The 16413-nt window shown below is 40.4% G+C and overlaps 1 protein-coding gene across 2 annotated transcripts in view; it reads left to right on the top strand.

Annotated features, from left to right (window-relative positions):
* The window catches only part of LOC133608925 (leucine-rich repeat-containing protein 49), an 83314-nt gene that overhangs the window by 40503 nt on the left and 26398 nt on the right, over positions 1–16413 (top strand). The window contains exons 9-12 of one of the 2 annotated variants that reach the window (XM_061964579.1): positions 7364–7435; positions 7529–7590; positions 10642–10789; positions 14747–14830. In XM_061964579.1, coding sequence (XP_061820563.1) covers positions 7364–7435; positions 7529–7590; positions 10642–10789; positions 14747–14830 — 366 coding nt within the window. The remainder of the gene's footprint in view (positions 1–7363; positions 7436–7528; positions 7591–10641; positions 10790–14746; positions 14831–16413) is intronic. The other variant, XM_061964581.1, reaches the window with a different exon arrangement.

Below are 16413 nucleotides of genomic sequence, written 5' to 3'. Positions count from 1 at the left end.
ACTGCACCAGCATCTCGGTCGGCACCTTCAGTTTCTTCAGCAGGAAGTACATCCTCTGCTGGGCCTTCTTGATGAGGGAGCTGATGGTCGACTCCCACTTGAGGTCCTGGGTGATGGTGGTGCCCAAGAAACGGAAGGAGTCCACAATGGAGACGGGGGTGGGAGAGTCAATCCGGGTGAGGGGGGATGGTGGGGCTTTGACTTTCCTGAAGTCCATGATCATCTCCACTGTTTTCTGGGCGTTCAGCTCCAGGTTGGGCTAGAGTATACAAATGAGATTTAAGATGGGACCATACTTGCCAACCCTCCCGGATTTTCCGGTAGACTCCCGAAATTCAGCGCTTCTCCCGAAAACCTCCCGGGACAAATTTTCTCCCGAAAATCTCCCGAAATTCAGGCGGACCTGAGTGACGTGTCGACAGCCGGTTTTCACGTCCGCTTTCCCACAATATAAACAGCGTGCCTGCCCAATCACGTTATAACTGTAGAATGATCGAGGGCGAGTTGTTGGTTTCCTATGTGGGTTTATTGTTAGGCAGTTTCATTAACGTCCTCCCAGCATGGCAACAACACACAACAACAGCAGTCACGTTTTCGTCTACCGTAAAGCAGTTTGTCTGCCGTAAACAGCAATGTTGTGACACTCTTAAGCAGGACAATACTGACATCTACTGTACATGCATATGTGACAATAACATCTAGGGCTTTTAGAGAGTGCAGTGCACAACTGCACACACAACAAGGAGACGAAGCAGAATGCATCATCAGAGAGGGTGTTCAGCATGGTTAGAAAAATAGTGACAGAGAATAGAACAAGGATGGACAATTCAACACTTAACTCAACAATGAGTAGATGAGTGTTATGTGTGTGTATATGTGTAAATAAATGAACACTGAAATTCAAGTATTTCTCTTATTTATATATATATATATATATGTATATATATATATATATATATATATATAAGTATTTCTTTTATATATATATATATATATATATATATATGAAATACTTGACTTGGTGAATTTTAGCTGTAAATATACTCCTCCCCTCTTAACCACGCCCCCAAACACGCCCCCACCCCGACCATGCCCCCCCACCTCCCGAAATCGGAGGTCTCAAGGTTGGCAAGTATGGATGGGACTTAAAATCTCTCTCCTGTAGGCGGACTCGTCGCCATCCGAGATGAGCCCGATGAGGTTTAGTGTCGTCCGCAAACTAAGCATTCATCACTTGCAACTTTTAAAAACAGTACATTTGTAATAAGAAACAGTATAATTAATTTCCATTACTTCTTCTAAATGAATGGAAATGTGTGCAAAACTGGAACATAAATGCCCTAAAATGGTCGGATCTCTCGACGAGGTGGCTCGCTCCGGTCAGCCAAATTTTAGAACTGTCTGCATTACTTTATATACAATAAATAAATAATCGATTATTGACGTATAATAATCGATTTTGCAATCGCCTTTGTACAAATTGCGATGCAATTAGTTGCAGTGAATAAAAATTAAGTGCCTATTTGAAAAAAGACCCCAAAATGTTAAAACAAATGCAATTTTATTGCCAGAATATCATAGAGGGACATTTGTTGATGTTTTACTTCATTTATTTGATCAAAACGTGCTAACAGTTTTATCTAAAGTACTGACTATTGGTGTATTTTTAAGTGAAATTTACCAGCGAGCATACCAATTGGAGTCTCCTCCCTCACCTGATTTGCATTCAGTTAACCCACTTACTTCTGGCCTGCAGAGGAAGTAAATAATGCAACTTCCTGTGAACCATGTGACTCCCCGAGTATTCCAACATTTTCAAAATGGTTTAATATTTCATGGTAACGGGACTGAGTGCAGACCCAGGGACAACACTGAAATGTGAATTTGAACTCATTTTTTTTCAAAGTAAATAAACTTATAGTATAATTTGGAATAATAGACTAACACTAAACGTTCAAAAGTATAAATTTTTTTATGATTATACAGGTATTTTTGTACAAGCTTTCAAAGCCAAAAATTACTTACCGGAGTAACAGGAGTGAGTCTTCAGCAAAGAAATAGCACATGCGTAAAATGTAGCCACATGACATTCTTGCTAATAGCATGTTGACGCTAATGCAGCTAAAACATTTGAAAAATAAACATCAAAAAGGATTATGGTAACAGGACTGTGCTTACATATCATCAAATATACAGACAAATAAGTTAACAGTCTTACTTTTGGCCTGGAGAGGATGTTAATGATGCAACTTTCTGTGAACCATGTGACTCGCAGAATATGCCAACATTTTCAAAAAGGTTTGTTTCCGGGAAACAGGACTGAGTGAAAACCCAGTGACACCACTAAAGTATAATTTCAACTAACATACACTGGAAAAAAAAAGTCCCTCTGAAATAGAGTAGAAAAACAAAATGATGCAAGTTATTTTTTGCTTGTAATGAGCAAAAAAAATCTGCAAAATGGATCAAGTCAAAATTGTCTTGGTAAGATTTCTTATAATAAGACATTATATTTCAGCTTTAAAAACTTAAAAGGGATCTTGAAATGAGCAATTATTACTTCACAATACTAGTAAGTATACCTTTGTGTCTTACAACAAACTTGTGATGTTCAAAAGCAGTATTTTACCTCCCCTAGAAGATCTATTGCCTAAAAACAAGTTCTTATAACCTGTATTAAGTTTGTTTAGCTTTTTTGACTAGAAATGACATACACTTGGTGAGATTGTGAGTTTTTCCCAGTGTAATATAAATAAATGTAACTCTTCTAGAGGATTTAAATTCAAGGTTCAAAGAGCGTATTGTCATTTGCACAATAGAAACATGTTTCATCTGTACAATTAACTTATTTATTTGTTTTCCACACTAGTGCAGAATATATTAAAGAAAGAAGATATATATATATATATATATATATATATATATATATATATATATATATATATATATATATATATATATATATATATATATATATATATATATATATATATATATATATATATATATATATAAAAGAAACATTTAAGATAAGTCTAAAAAATAAGAAAATAAAAATAGTATGTAAACATTAGGAAGGTGATAATGTCCATATTGTGTAAAAGTGTACGGGAAAAAAGTATGTATATATATGTATGTATGTATGTATGTATACATGTATATATGTATATATGATATGTATATATATATATATATGTATGTATATTTATACAGTCGTGGTCAAAACGTCCAATAATTTCTACAACTCTTATTTTTTGTGATAAAGTGATTGGAGCATATACTTATTTGTCACAAAAAACATTAATTAAGTTTTTGTTTCATCTGACATCACATGGACAAAGATAAGACCTTCTGGAGGAAAGTTATGTGGTCAGATGAAACAAAAGTTAAGCTGTTTGGCCACAATACCCAGCAATATGTTTGGAGGTGAAAATGGGAGGCCTTTAATCCCAGGAACACCATCCCTACCGTCAAGCATGGTGGTGGTAGTATTATGCTCTGGGCCTGTTTTGCTGCCAATGGAACTGGTGCTTTACAGAGAGTGAATGGGACAATGAAAAAAGAAGATTACCTCCAAATTCTTCAGGACAACCTAAAATCATCAGCCCGGAAGTTGGGTCTTGGGCGCAGTTGGGTGTTCCAACAGGACAATGACCCCAAACACACGTCAAAAGTGGTAAAATAATGGCTAAATCAGGCTAGAATTAAGGTTTTAGAATGGCCTTCCCAAAGTCCTGACTTAAACGTGTGGACAATGCTGAAGAAACAAGTCCATGTCAGAAAACCAACAAATTTAGCTGAACTGCACCAATTTTGTCAAGAGGAGTGGTCAAAAATTCAACCAGAAGCTTGTGGATGGCTACCAAAAGCGCCTTATTGCAGTGAAACTTGTCACCAAATATTAACATTGCTGTATGTATACTTTTGACCCAGCAGATTTGGTCACATTTTCAGTAGACCCATAATAAATTCATAAAAGAACCAAACTTCATGAATGTGTTTTGCGACCAACAAGTATGTGCTCCAATCACTCTTATCACAAAAATAATAAGAGTTGTAGAAATGATTGGAAACTCAAGACAGCCATGACATTATGTTCTTTACAAGTGTATGTCAACTTTTGATCGCGACTGTATATATAAACACATATACATACATACATTCAATGTAGACATATATATATATATATATATATATATATATATATATATATATATATATATATATATATATATATATATATAAATAAATAAAAATAGTATTTAAAAAAATGTAAATGTGCAGAGAAGAATATGCAGTAACACTTTAGTATGACAAACATCCATTCTTCCCATCCATTTTCTACCACTTGTCCCTTTTGGGGTCGCGGGGGGTGCTGGAGCCTATCTCAGCTGCATTCGGGCGGAAGGCGGTGTACACCCTGGACAAGTCGCCACCTCATCACAGGGCCAACACAGATAGACAGACAACATTCACACTCACATTCACACACTAGGGCCAATTTAGTGTTGCCAATCAACCTATCCCCAGGGGAACATATTCACCATTAATTAGTTGCTTATTAACAGGTTCGGGTATTAATATTCCCCATACTAAAGTGTTATTGAATATGCATATTCTGTAATACAGTGTTTTTCAACCACCGCGTGAGATACAGTCTGGTGTGCCGTGGGAGTTTATGTCATTTCACCTATTTGTGTTAAAAATATTTTTTGCCAACCACTAATCATAATCTGCAAATTATGTGCCATTGTTGTGTGTCGGTGCTGTCTAGAGCTTGGCAGAGTAACCATGTAATACTCTTCCATGTCAGTAGGTGGCAGCCGGTAGTTAATTGTTTTGTAGATGTCGGGAACACGTCGTGTGAGACGACAAGGGTTTGTCGTCGTATCTAATGCTTAAACCAAAAATAAACAAAAGGTGAGTGCCCCTAAGAAAAGGCATTGAAGCTTAGAGAAGGCTATGCAGAACGAAACTAAAACCGAACTGGCAACAAAGCAAACAAAAACAGAATGCTGGACGACAGCAAAGACTTACTGTGGAGTCAAGACGGCGTCCACAATGTACATCCGAACATGACATGACAATCAACAATGTCCCCACAAAGAAGGATAAAAACAACTTCAATAGCCTTGATTGCTAAAACAAAGTAGATGCGGGGAATAGCGTTTAAGGAAGACATGAAACTGCTACAGGACAATACCAACAAAACAGGAAAAGCCACCAATATAGGAGTGCAAGACAAGAACTAAAACACTACACACAGGAAAACAGCAAAAAACTCAAAATAAGTCACAGCGTGATGTGACAGGTCGTGACAGTACACCTACTTTGAGACAAGAGCTATAGCGATGCATGCTTGGTTATGGTTTAAAGTCTTATCCAACAATTGCGACGACGACTTTTTATTGTCAACTGAGTTTTTTTTTTTTTAATGATTTCTGCTTGTGGTTTGCCGCCGGATCTTTTCAATGAAAAAAGTGTGCCTCGGCTCAAAAAAGGTTGAAAAACACTGCAGTAATATATATATATATATATATATATATATATATATATATATATATATATATATATATATATATATATATATATATAATATGTATATATATATATATATATATATATATATATATATATATATAATATGTATATGTGTGTATCAGTGACGTGCGGTCACTGGAGTCAGGTGAGGCGGGACCTCACCTGCCATCATGGAAAGAAAAAAAATGTAAAAAGAAAAAAAATTAATTAAATTGTTATATGTATTCAGTGATTGTACTATAAAGTTATTTTCCATTTGACTTCACCAGTTTTAGATTATTTTTATTCAAAATCGCTGAATTTTCACATTTGCCGTTCAAATACTGAGAAGAGACGGTGCGGTGATCAGCAGCCAGTTGAGGCACGTCACTCAGTGCCTCAACATGGATTGCGGACTCGGCTAACTGCTGGCCTGCTGTGCAGTGAGACCGTATTGCTATATGAATTATATTATACATTTCCATAGTTCAGTCAGCTGAGGTATATAATGTGCAGTGTATTTTGTCAACAACTGTATGTGTGTAAAGTATTTCTTGTGCTGAGCGATCATAAAACTGCTGCGAAGACGCACTGTGTGAGGCTCGCAGTAATCCTGCCTCCTGGTGCCAGTTAATGTACCCCCGCCGCAGAATGCACCCCCCCGACGGGAGCGCCACACCAACCAAAGCCCACACCCAAACCCTCCACGTGCAAGACCGAATCCACCCAAAAAAAGTCGCTTAACAAGAACCCAAAAAGTGCAAAAACAACAATGCTCGCGCCGGAGGAGCCGTGAACGACTGCAGGGACACAACATTAGGTACACCTGCAGACTGCAGCACGGATTTCATATTTCATTCATTCACAACTCCTCCAACACGAACACAACTGTTCCCGCACTTATAAGTAAAGGTAAGACCATGATAACGTTTTTTTAATTAAATGTGCTTTTTTGTGTGCTACAATTTGTATGTGTAAAGTTAAAGTTAAGTTAAAGTACCAATGATTGTCACACACACACTAGGTGTGGTGAAATTTGTCCTCTGCATTTGACCCATCCCTTGATCACCCCCTGGGAGGTGAGGGGAGCAGTGGGCACGGGAATCATTTTTGGTGATTTAACCCCCAATTCCAAGCCTTGATGCTGAGTGCCAAGCAGGGAAGAATGCTGGTATGAGCTTTTAAACATAACCCGTTAACTGCTGCCAATCAAATGGTGAATAAGATACTCTTTAGGGTTCATATGTTTGTAAATGTGACTGTGATGAAGTCAGTGCCTCACCAGCCATCAACCTCACCGCACGTCACTGGTGTGTGTATATATATATATATATATGTATATAAAATAAAAAATGTGCAGAGAAAAATATGCATTTTGTGTAAATGTGTATGATGATACATTATTATATTTCATGGCAAAAATGCAATTTTTATGGTAGTTAATGTAGTTTAAATTCATCTTTTGAACAGTATTTCGAGTTACTTTCAACATGCATGTCTACATGTTATTTCCTGGGGATGCAAATGGAACCAACTGGTTGGACTTGGTCCAGCGAGGGGCGTGGTGCTGATGCTGCTCATTCAGCATGCTGATGGGTGTGTCCTCTCCGCCCTTCAACACGTGCTCCGCTCATACTAACGTCTTAATGGGCTGCTCATAAAAAAATGTGCCATTGATTATTTCAAAACACACACGCCGTCCCTTCCGCCGATGTCAGCCATTGTTCTTGCGGCGGGGTGTGAGGATGTGGCCTGCTGCAGTGTGAGCTTCTCTGCATCGGCTCCCTCCCTCCCCGCCTCATCCTCGCTCTCATCGCTCTCACACCGCCTCTCTTCCCCCCAGCCCTCCCCGTGCAGACCAGGCAGCATGCTGGGCTCTTTGTGCATGCGCAGGGCACACGGAGGAAGCTGCAAGGTGACTGAGGCGATGGAGAGGCAGCGAGGGCTCACACAAAGTGATGATGATCCATATCTCATCTCTCATCCGTCTCCCCCTCTTCCCTCCTAGACCGAGGTGGACCGCCTGCCCCGCTTGCAGCGCCTCTTTCTCAGCTGCAACAACATCACCAGGTAAGATCTTCCACAACCTTAACCACCACACTTTCACATCCCTTTCCTCTCCTGGTGTTAATAACCTGCAGGGACGCAGACGAATGTACATTAAAAAAAAAAAAATACCCCGGAGGTGTGACATTCCCTAAAAAAAGTTGCAGACAGATTTATAGGTTGAGTGAGTTCATGCGCTAGCAAAGAACCTTGTTTTTGTGCAGACATCAGTCGTCTTCCACACGCCCTTCGGTCTTGATCTGTGAGCCAAGCACAAACAATCAAGACGTCCTGACGCTAACTTGTTAAAGCAGCGTAAGCTAGCCTTGCTAGCCTGAGGGGGAAAGAGGAAGGCAGGAGGGTAGCCTTCTTGAACTACTTTCATACCATTAGGTTCACCTATGTTCCAAACAGCATGCAATTCTGATTATTTGCGTTGAAATATATTGTTCGTTCACCTTTAGGGCTTATAAGAAATCACTTGCACTTTGTTGCTAGGTAGAAATCTCTCCTCTCTATTATTTAATTGTCCTGTCACTTTAAACTATTTTTAAAAAGCCTATAAGTGTCATGTCTGTGTAATCATGTTTTGTTTTAGTCATGTTTTGTTTAGTTATTGGACTCTTTAGTTTCTGGCTTTCCACTCCCTTGTCTTGTTTCCATGATTACCCATTAGTTTCACCTGTTCCACGTTTGGACTCATTGTGCACTCTTGTTTGTCACCATAGCAACCCATTAGTTTTCACCTGTCACGTCACGCACCTGTTTCACGTTTTGAGTCACGCACCTGTTTTCGTTAATCATGTCTGTAGTATTTAAGTTCATTGTTTTTCAGTTTGTCTGTCTGGTGACATCCCCACATTTATGCTCTGCACATTTCTGACTCTGTTTTCATGTCCATCGTTCACGCTGCTCCTTTTTGTCCATGCCAAGTAAGTTTTGTTTATTAATGCTATAGTCTTTTGGTTCCATAGTTTGTTCTCCGCCACTGTGCGCGCTTTTCGTTTGTACTTTTTTTTGATATATTAAATAAATCATGTACTCACATTCCCGTCTCGCCCGAGCCAACTTTCCGTTGCATCCCGGAAAAGCAAACACCCAAGACCAAGTCATGACAATAAGTATGTTATCCAAAATGTCACCTTCGTGCAGGGATTTAGACAGTTTTTAGTAAGCACTCGTGGGTTTTGTGTGTCTGTAGCTTTAATGCTAATGAGCTGTGTGTGTTTCCAAGAAAGCGCTACACTGCAAAAAGTCAGTGTTCAAAAACAAGAAAAAATACAAAAATTAGAGGTATTTTATTTGAACTAAGCAAAATTATCTGCCAATAGAACAAGAATATTTGGCTTGTCAAAACTTTCCAAAACAAGTGAAATTAGCTACCGTATTTTTCGGAGTATAAGTCGCATGTGGGTGGGCTCCATACTTGCCAACCCTCACGATTTTTCCGGGAGACTCCCGAATTTCAGTGCACCTCCCGAAAATCTCCCGGGGCAACCATACTCCCGAATTTCTCCCGATTTTCACCCGGACCAGAATATTAAGGGCGTGCCGTGATGGCACTGCCTTTAGCGTCCTCCACAACCTGTCGACGCGTCCACTTTTTCACCATACAAACAGCGTGCCGACCCAGTTACATGTTGCATGCGGCTTCTGCATACACACGTAAGAGACTGCAAGACGTACTTGATCAACAGCCATCCAGGTCACACTGAGGGTGGCCGTATAAACAACTTTAACACTGTTACAAATATGCGGCACACTGTGAACCCACACCAAACAAGAATGACAAACACATTTCGAGAGAACATCCGCACCGTAACACCAGATAAACACAACAGAATTTTTTTTTCTATAGTTTATTATTCTTCGGTCAATGGTCAACAAAATAAACAAACAGTTGTACATTCATAGATTGAAAATGTTGCAGACCGAAAGGGTTTAGGCTGAAGTTGAACACTTATAGCGCCTAACCCTATAAACAATGTCAAGTACAAGATGAACTTCCGAAAATTATGAAATGTCTTTTGTACAACATATTATAAATACACATTATACACAATATGAACACTGTTCAATTATATACACAGTAAAGGCATGTGAAATATCCTTGTCCGCGTGTTAAACCTTTGTACCAATTGATATACTATATACAAACAAATATACTTCCATTATTATTTATATCCCACATTTAGTATTTTAATTAACATTGATCATAGTATTAACGACTGTGTTGATTCAAGAGTGATATCTTTTTTTCAAGACATTGGTCTTAAAGTGTTTTTTAAATGTGTGAATGGAACTGGAACATTTGAAGGGATCATCCAAGCTGTTCCACAGTTGAACCCCCCTGACACAAACACATCTACTTTTTAAGCTTGTTCTTATGTTAGCTTTCTGGAAGACAGCTGAACCTCTGAGGTCATAGGGATTATCTCTGGGTTTGAACCTCTCCTGTAGACACCGAGGCAGCATGTGGTTATGAGCACACAACAGAACAAATACCCAGAATCCCTTGCATCCCTAACTCTTCCGGGCTAAAAAACCCACCCCCGCCCCAATCTCCCGAATTTGAAGGTCTCAAGGTTGGCAAGTATGGTGGGCTCGTCTAGATAATCTCGCATCAGAAGTGCTATCATGTTCATGAGTGATGAGGTTCTTCCTCAATAAGTGGAGCAAACAGGTGAGGGCAATTAGATGTTTCTCACTTTTGGACTTTAGGGACATATTACTGTGAGAACATCATTAAAAATGTTTACTTGGGTGTCCCACTTTTGATGATTTTGTACACTTTTAAGATGATTAGACTCAAATTAGGCAGCTTTGGTTTACATGCAATAAATCTCTTCAAGGTTCATAGTTGCAGGCTATGATTATTATCCTGATTAGATAATGATCTCAAATTAATGCAAAATTGTACTCAGCATGACTCAGCTTTTCTTCTTAAGCCTTTTGCCCAAATGCTGTCTGCTAGTTGGCCTCTCCCTTCTCCCCACTTAATGTGAGGTTTTATATGTGCTGCAAAAATCTAATCAGTCTCTTGATACCCATTGAGCCCAATTTCTTCTTGTCCAGTCTCCATCAGCTAGGCTGCTCCGGAGAGTCGCGCTCCCTTTCTGAGCTCACCCTGGATGGGAACCCTGTAGCCCTGGAGACATGGTACAAGCAGGCCGTCCTGCGCTGTGTGCTTCACCTCCGACAGCTGGACATGAAGCGCATCACCGTAAGCATCACTCTTATGTCAAAGAATTGAACCCAGTCAGACACCTACTGCCTATTTGCATGACTGCCGATGTTGTGATTCTCTGCATGCGATCTCTAAAATGTCCACTCAAGCACTCGTCAGCTTGACAACTGCAGCTGAAGCCAGCAAGTCTCACCAAAGAGCTGTCAGAGTGTATGTTTTTGAAGCCGTCCCAGATGGAATACATTTGTCTCATCAAAGACTTTGTGTTGTATCTCTGGATTAGGGTTGGTCATTTCACGGAGATTTTTAAAGCATTCATCGTCTTTCATTGGAATTATGTAAGATCAATGTCAGAATTTGATGTTGTTCCAACATTAGTCAACATTCTCGTCATCACGTTTTAGAGTGTCCAGGTCTGAGCTTGTCTTTCGAGAAATCAGAAAGTCCCACCCACTTTTTCCCTCCAAACACAACACATATACAAACCCTGTTTCCCTATGAGTTGGGAAATTGTGTTAGATGTAAATATAAACGGAATACAATGATTTGCAAATCTTTTTCAACCCATATTCAATTGAATGCACTACAAAGACAACATATTTGATGTTCAAACTCATAAACTTTATTTTTTTTTTGCAAATAATAATTAACTTAGAATTTCATGGCTGCAACACGTGCTAAAGTAGTTGGGAAAGGGCATGTTCACCACTGTGTTACATGGCCTTTCCTTTTAAAAACACTCAGTAAACGTTTGGGAACTGAGGAGACACATTTTTTAAGCTTCTCAGGTGGAATTCTTTCTCATTCTTGCTTGATGTACAGCTTAAGTTGTTCAACAGTCCGGAGGTCTCCGTTGTGGTATTTTAGGCTTCATAATGCGCCACACATTTTCAACGGGAGACAGGTCTGGACTACAGGCAGGCCAGTCTAGTACCCGCACTCTTTTACTATGAAGCCAAGTACACGTGGCTTGGCATTGTCTTGCTGAAATAAGCAGGGGCGTCCATGGTAACGTTGTTTGGATGGCAACATATGTTGCTCCAAAACCTGTATGTACCTTTCAGCATTAATGGTGCCTTCACAGATGTGTAAATTACCCATGTCTTGGGCACTAATACACCCCCATACCATCACACATGCTGGCTTTTCAACTTTGCGCCTATAACAATCCGGATGGTTTTTTTCCTCTTTGGTCCGGAGGACACAACGTCCACAGTTTCCAAAAACAATTTGAAATGTGGACTCGTCAGACCACAGAACACTTTTCCACTTTGTATCAGTCCATCTTAGATGAGCTCAGGCCCAGCGAAGCCGACGGCGTTTCTGGGTGTTGTTGATAAACGGTTTTCGCCTTGCATAGGAGAGTTTTAACTTGCACTTACAGATGTAGCGACCAACTGTAGTTACTGACAGTGGGTTTCTGATGTGTTCCTGAGCCCATGTGGTGATATCCTTTACACACTGATGTCGCTTGTTGATGCAGTACAGCCTGAGGGATCGAAGGTCACGGGCTTAGCTGCTTACGCGCAGTGATTTCTCCAGATTCTCTGAACCCTTTGATGATATTACGGAGCGTAGATGGTGAAATCCCTAAATTCCTTGCAATAGCTGGTTGAGAAAGGTTTATCTTAAACTGTTCAACAATTTGCTCACGCATTTGTTGACAAAGTGGTGACCCTCGCCCCATCCTTGTTTGTGAATGACTGAGCATTTCATGGAATCTACTTTTATACCCAATCATGGCACCCACCTGTTCCCAATTTGCCTGTTCACCTGTGGGATGTTCCAAATAAGTGTTTGATGAGCATTCCTCAACTTTATCAGTATTTATTGCCACCTTTCCCAACTTCTTTGTCACGTGTTGCTGGCATCAAATTTTAAAGTTAATGATTATTTGCAAAAATGTTTATCAGTTTGAACATCAAATATGTTGTCTTTGTAGCATATTCAACTGAATATGGGTTGAAAATGATTTGCAAATCATTGTATTCCGTTTATATTTACATCTAACACAATTTCCCAACTCATATGGAAACAGGGTTTGTACATGTATCTCTTTATGCTTATTTTTCCAAGGTCTGTGTACCTGTTTTCATGACCCTTGTGGTCCCATAAGACCCTTTTCAAACCCAGTTCAAGTGGTCTGCAAGAACCTGTCAGCTGAAGTGACTGGATTAGCAGGCGATAGATAGCATCAGTGCTCCACAAGTCCACACATGTTAAATAGCTAAATGTAAATCTTATAGCTGAATGGCGGCCAACAGTTTTGTTCATTCCAAGTCATTACTTTAAGTGGGAAAGGAGATTTTACGATCATAAAATACAAGCCGGGGTCATTTTTGATCCACTCTACTTTGCTCAGAACCGGGTACAGGACAATATGACCTGATGCAACATTCAGGGCCTGATCTAAGATCCCAAAAAACAACTTCTAAATAGCATGTGCACACTATAAAATTGCGTGTTGCGGGTGATATACCAAGACTGTGTGTACAAATGATGGGTTCTCTGTGAAGCGTTTTGAGTCTCTAAAAAAGCGCTATATAAATCTAATCTGTTATCATTATTATTATTATTATTATGATAACAAGTGCAAAGGTGGTGCGGACCACTCTAAATAAATGAGGTTTTTGCGTGTATACCAGGTAGCTGTCACCATGGAGCCATTTCATATGGTCCAACCTGTGGCGTTTTGTCATGTTGTTGATGGTCAACAGCCATACAGGTCACACTGAGGGTGGCCGTATAAACAACTTTAACACTGTTACAAATATGCGCCACACTGTGAACCCACACCAAACAAGAATGACAAACACATTTCGGGAGAACATCCGCACCGTAACACAACATAAACACAACAGAACAAATACCCAGAATCCCTTGCAGCACTAACTCGTTTGGGACGCTACAATATACACCCCCGCTACCCCATACCCCCCAAAACCCCGCCCCCTCCCAACCCCGCCAACCTTCCTCATGCTCTCTCAGGTAGAGCATGTCCCAAATTCCAAGCTGCTGTTTTGAGGCACGTTAAAAAAAACAATGCACTTTGTGACTTCAATAATAAATATGGCAGTGCCATGTTGGCATTTTTTTTCCCATAACTTGAGTAGGATTTATTTTGGAAAACCTTGTTACATTGTTTAATGCATCAGGCGGGGCATCACAACAAAATTAGGCATAATAATGTGTTAATTCCACGACTGTATTTAATGGTATCGGTTGATAATTAAGAGTTGGACAATATCGGAATATCGGCAAAAAAGCCATTATCGGACATCTCTACTTTTTGATGTTTAGGGAAAGTAAAATAAAAATTACTTTTATCTTTAATTATGATCATGATTTCTGGTTATGTTAGGCCAGCAGAGAAGGCCTTGCTGGAAGGTGAGATGTATCCTGTGAGACTGGGTGGGACTATTATTGATGGAACCCCCAACAAGCATAATCTTTGTGCCCAAAACTTAGTGGGGGGGGGGGCACCTAAACAGAGAGAGTATTCTTAGTGAAAAATGGCATTCTCTGAAATCAATGAGGTATTGATTTGTGTCACCAAACAGAACACAGGTTAGTTTCTGTTTCTTTATTTTGAAGCAACACAGCAGCTCCACATCTTAATAACTTGTCACTGGCAGACAGCCATGTCATTGTTTTTAATGACAGCAGAATTTCGCCGCAAGCCCTGTCTCGGGCTGTCGCCGACTGTCACAGCTTCTCATTGCTCGACGCCAGCGCACACACAGATTGTGGCTGGCAGCGTTGCATTCTGGGAGTATTGGCTATCCCCGACAGCAGGGCAACTGGCTTGATCCGAGACAGAAAATCAGACAGATAATCCTGTGATGTTGCTGCATCGCTCCCCTCCCTCAGCAAGTGGTCCAATTCCGGACGCCACAGCAGCAGCAGCATCTTTTTTTTTTGGTATAATAATTAAGAAGTCGGAAGCAAGCCTTATTCTCACCTCACTGGCTTTATTTGTTTGTTGCTTTGTAGGAGGAGGATCGGCGCATGGCTGGTGTTCAAGCTCGGAAAGAGGAGGAGAAGAGGAAGGAGAGTCAAAAGCAGACCATTCATAAGGTACATGTTCTTATCATCTCTGTTTTACCGCACCGACATCACATCCTTATTTATTTTAGGCAGTGACTTTCAGTTTTTCTTACTTAAAAAACTAATCTAAATATAATCTATTGAAGGTTTTTCTTGACATTCTTAACTGCCATACAAGTGTAAGAATAAAATACTACCAGAGTAGTAGCCAAACATGTACCGTATTTTTCGGAGTATAAGTCGCACCTGTCGAAAATGCATAATAAAGAAGGAAAAAAACATATATAAATCGCACTGGAGCCTGGCCAAACTATGAAAAAAAAACTGCGACTTATAGTCCGAAAAATACGGTACTCAAGTAACTTAGAGAAGTTTATTTTAGAGCAGCGCTTCTCAAACAGTGGGGTGGGAGTAAGTATTGAGTAAGTATTCAGTGAAATACCGTAGTCGGTGTGTGTGTAAGAGACAGAGAGCCCCTAGGGTGGTGCGGCTCGGTTGATAGAGCGGACGTGCCAGTAATTTGCGGGTTCGATCCTCGCTTATGCCATCCTAGTCACTGCCGTTGTGTCCTTGGGCATAACACTTTAGTGCCACCCACACTGGTGAATCTTAAAAGGCCTACTGAAATGCGATTTTCTTATTTAAAGGGGGATAGCAGGTCCATTCTATGTGTCATACTTGATCATTTCGCGATATTGCCATATTTTTGCTGAAAGGATTTAGTAGAGAACATCGACGATAAAGTTCGCAACTTTTGGTCGCTGATAAAAAAGCCTTGCCTGTACCGGAAGTAGCAGACGATATGCGCGTGACGTCACAGGTTGTGGAGCTCCTCACATCCGCACATTGTTTACAATCATGGCCACCAGCAGCGAGAGCGATTTGAACCGAGAAAGCGACGATTTCCTCATTAATTTGAGCGAGGATGAAAGATTCGTGGAAGAGGAAAGTGAGAGTGAAGGACTAGAGGGCAGTGGGAGCGATTCAGATAGGGAAGATGCTGTGAGAGGCGGGTGGGACCTGATATTCAGCTGGGAATGACTAAAACAGTAAATAAACACAAGACATATATATACACTCTATTAGCCACAACACAACCAGGCTTATATTTAATATGCCACAAATTAATCCCGCATAACAAACACCCCCCATGTCAATATAACCCGCCAATACAACTCAAACACCTGCACAACACACTCAATCCCACAGCCCAAAGTACCGTTCACCTCCCCAAAGTTCATACAGCACATATATTTCCCCAAAGTCCCCAAAGTTACGTACGTGACATGCACATAGCGGCACGCACATACGGGCAAGCAATCAAATGTTTGTAAGCGTACTCACGGTACCGCGTTTGCGCATCCAACTCAAAGTCCTCCTGGTAAGAGTCTCTGTTGTCCCAGTTCTCCACAGGCCAATGGTAAAGCTTGACTGTCATCTATCGGGAATGTAAACAGTGAAACACCGGCTGTGTTATCCGGCACAACAGTCAGGGGATGCATTCTACGGCGGGGGTGCGTTATCCAGCACAACACCTGCCGCAATACACCGCTTCCCACCTACAGCTTTCTTCTTTGCTGTCTCCATTGTTCATTGAACAAATTGCAAAAGAT

Source organism: Nerophis lumbriciformis, linkage group LG06 (assembly GCF_033978685.3).
Source record: "Nerophis lumbriciformis linkage group LG06, RoL_Nlum_v2.1, whole genome shotgun sequence".
In the NCBI taxonomy this organism is placed as follows: domain Eukaryota; kingdom Metazoa; phylum Chordata; class Actinopteri; order Syngnathiformes; family Syngnathidae; genus Nerophis; species Nerophis lumbriciformis.
Note: the sequence above shows the minus strand (reverse complement) of the source record. Positions and strands in the feature narration are given on the sequence as shown.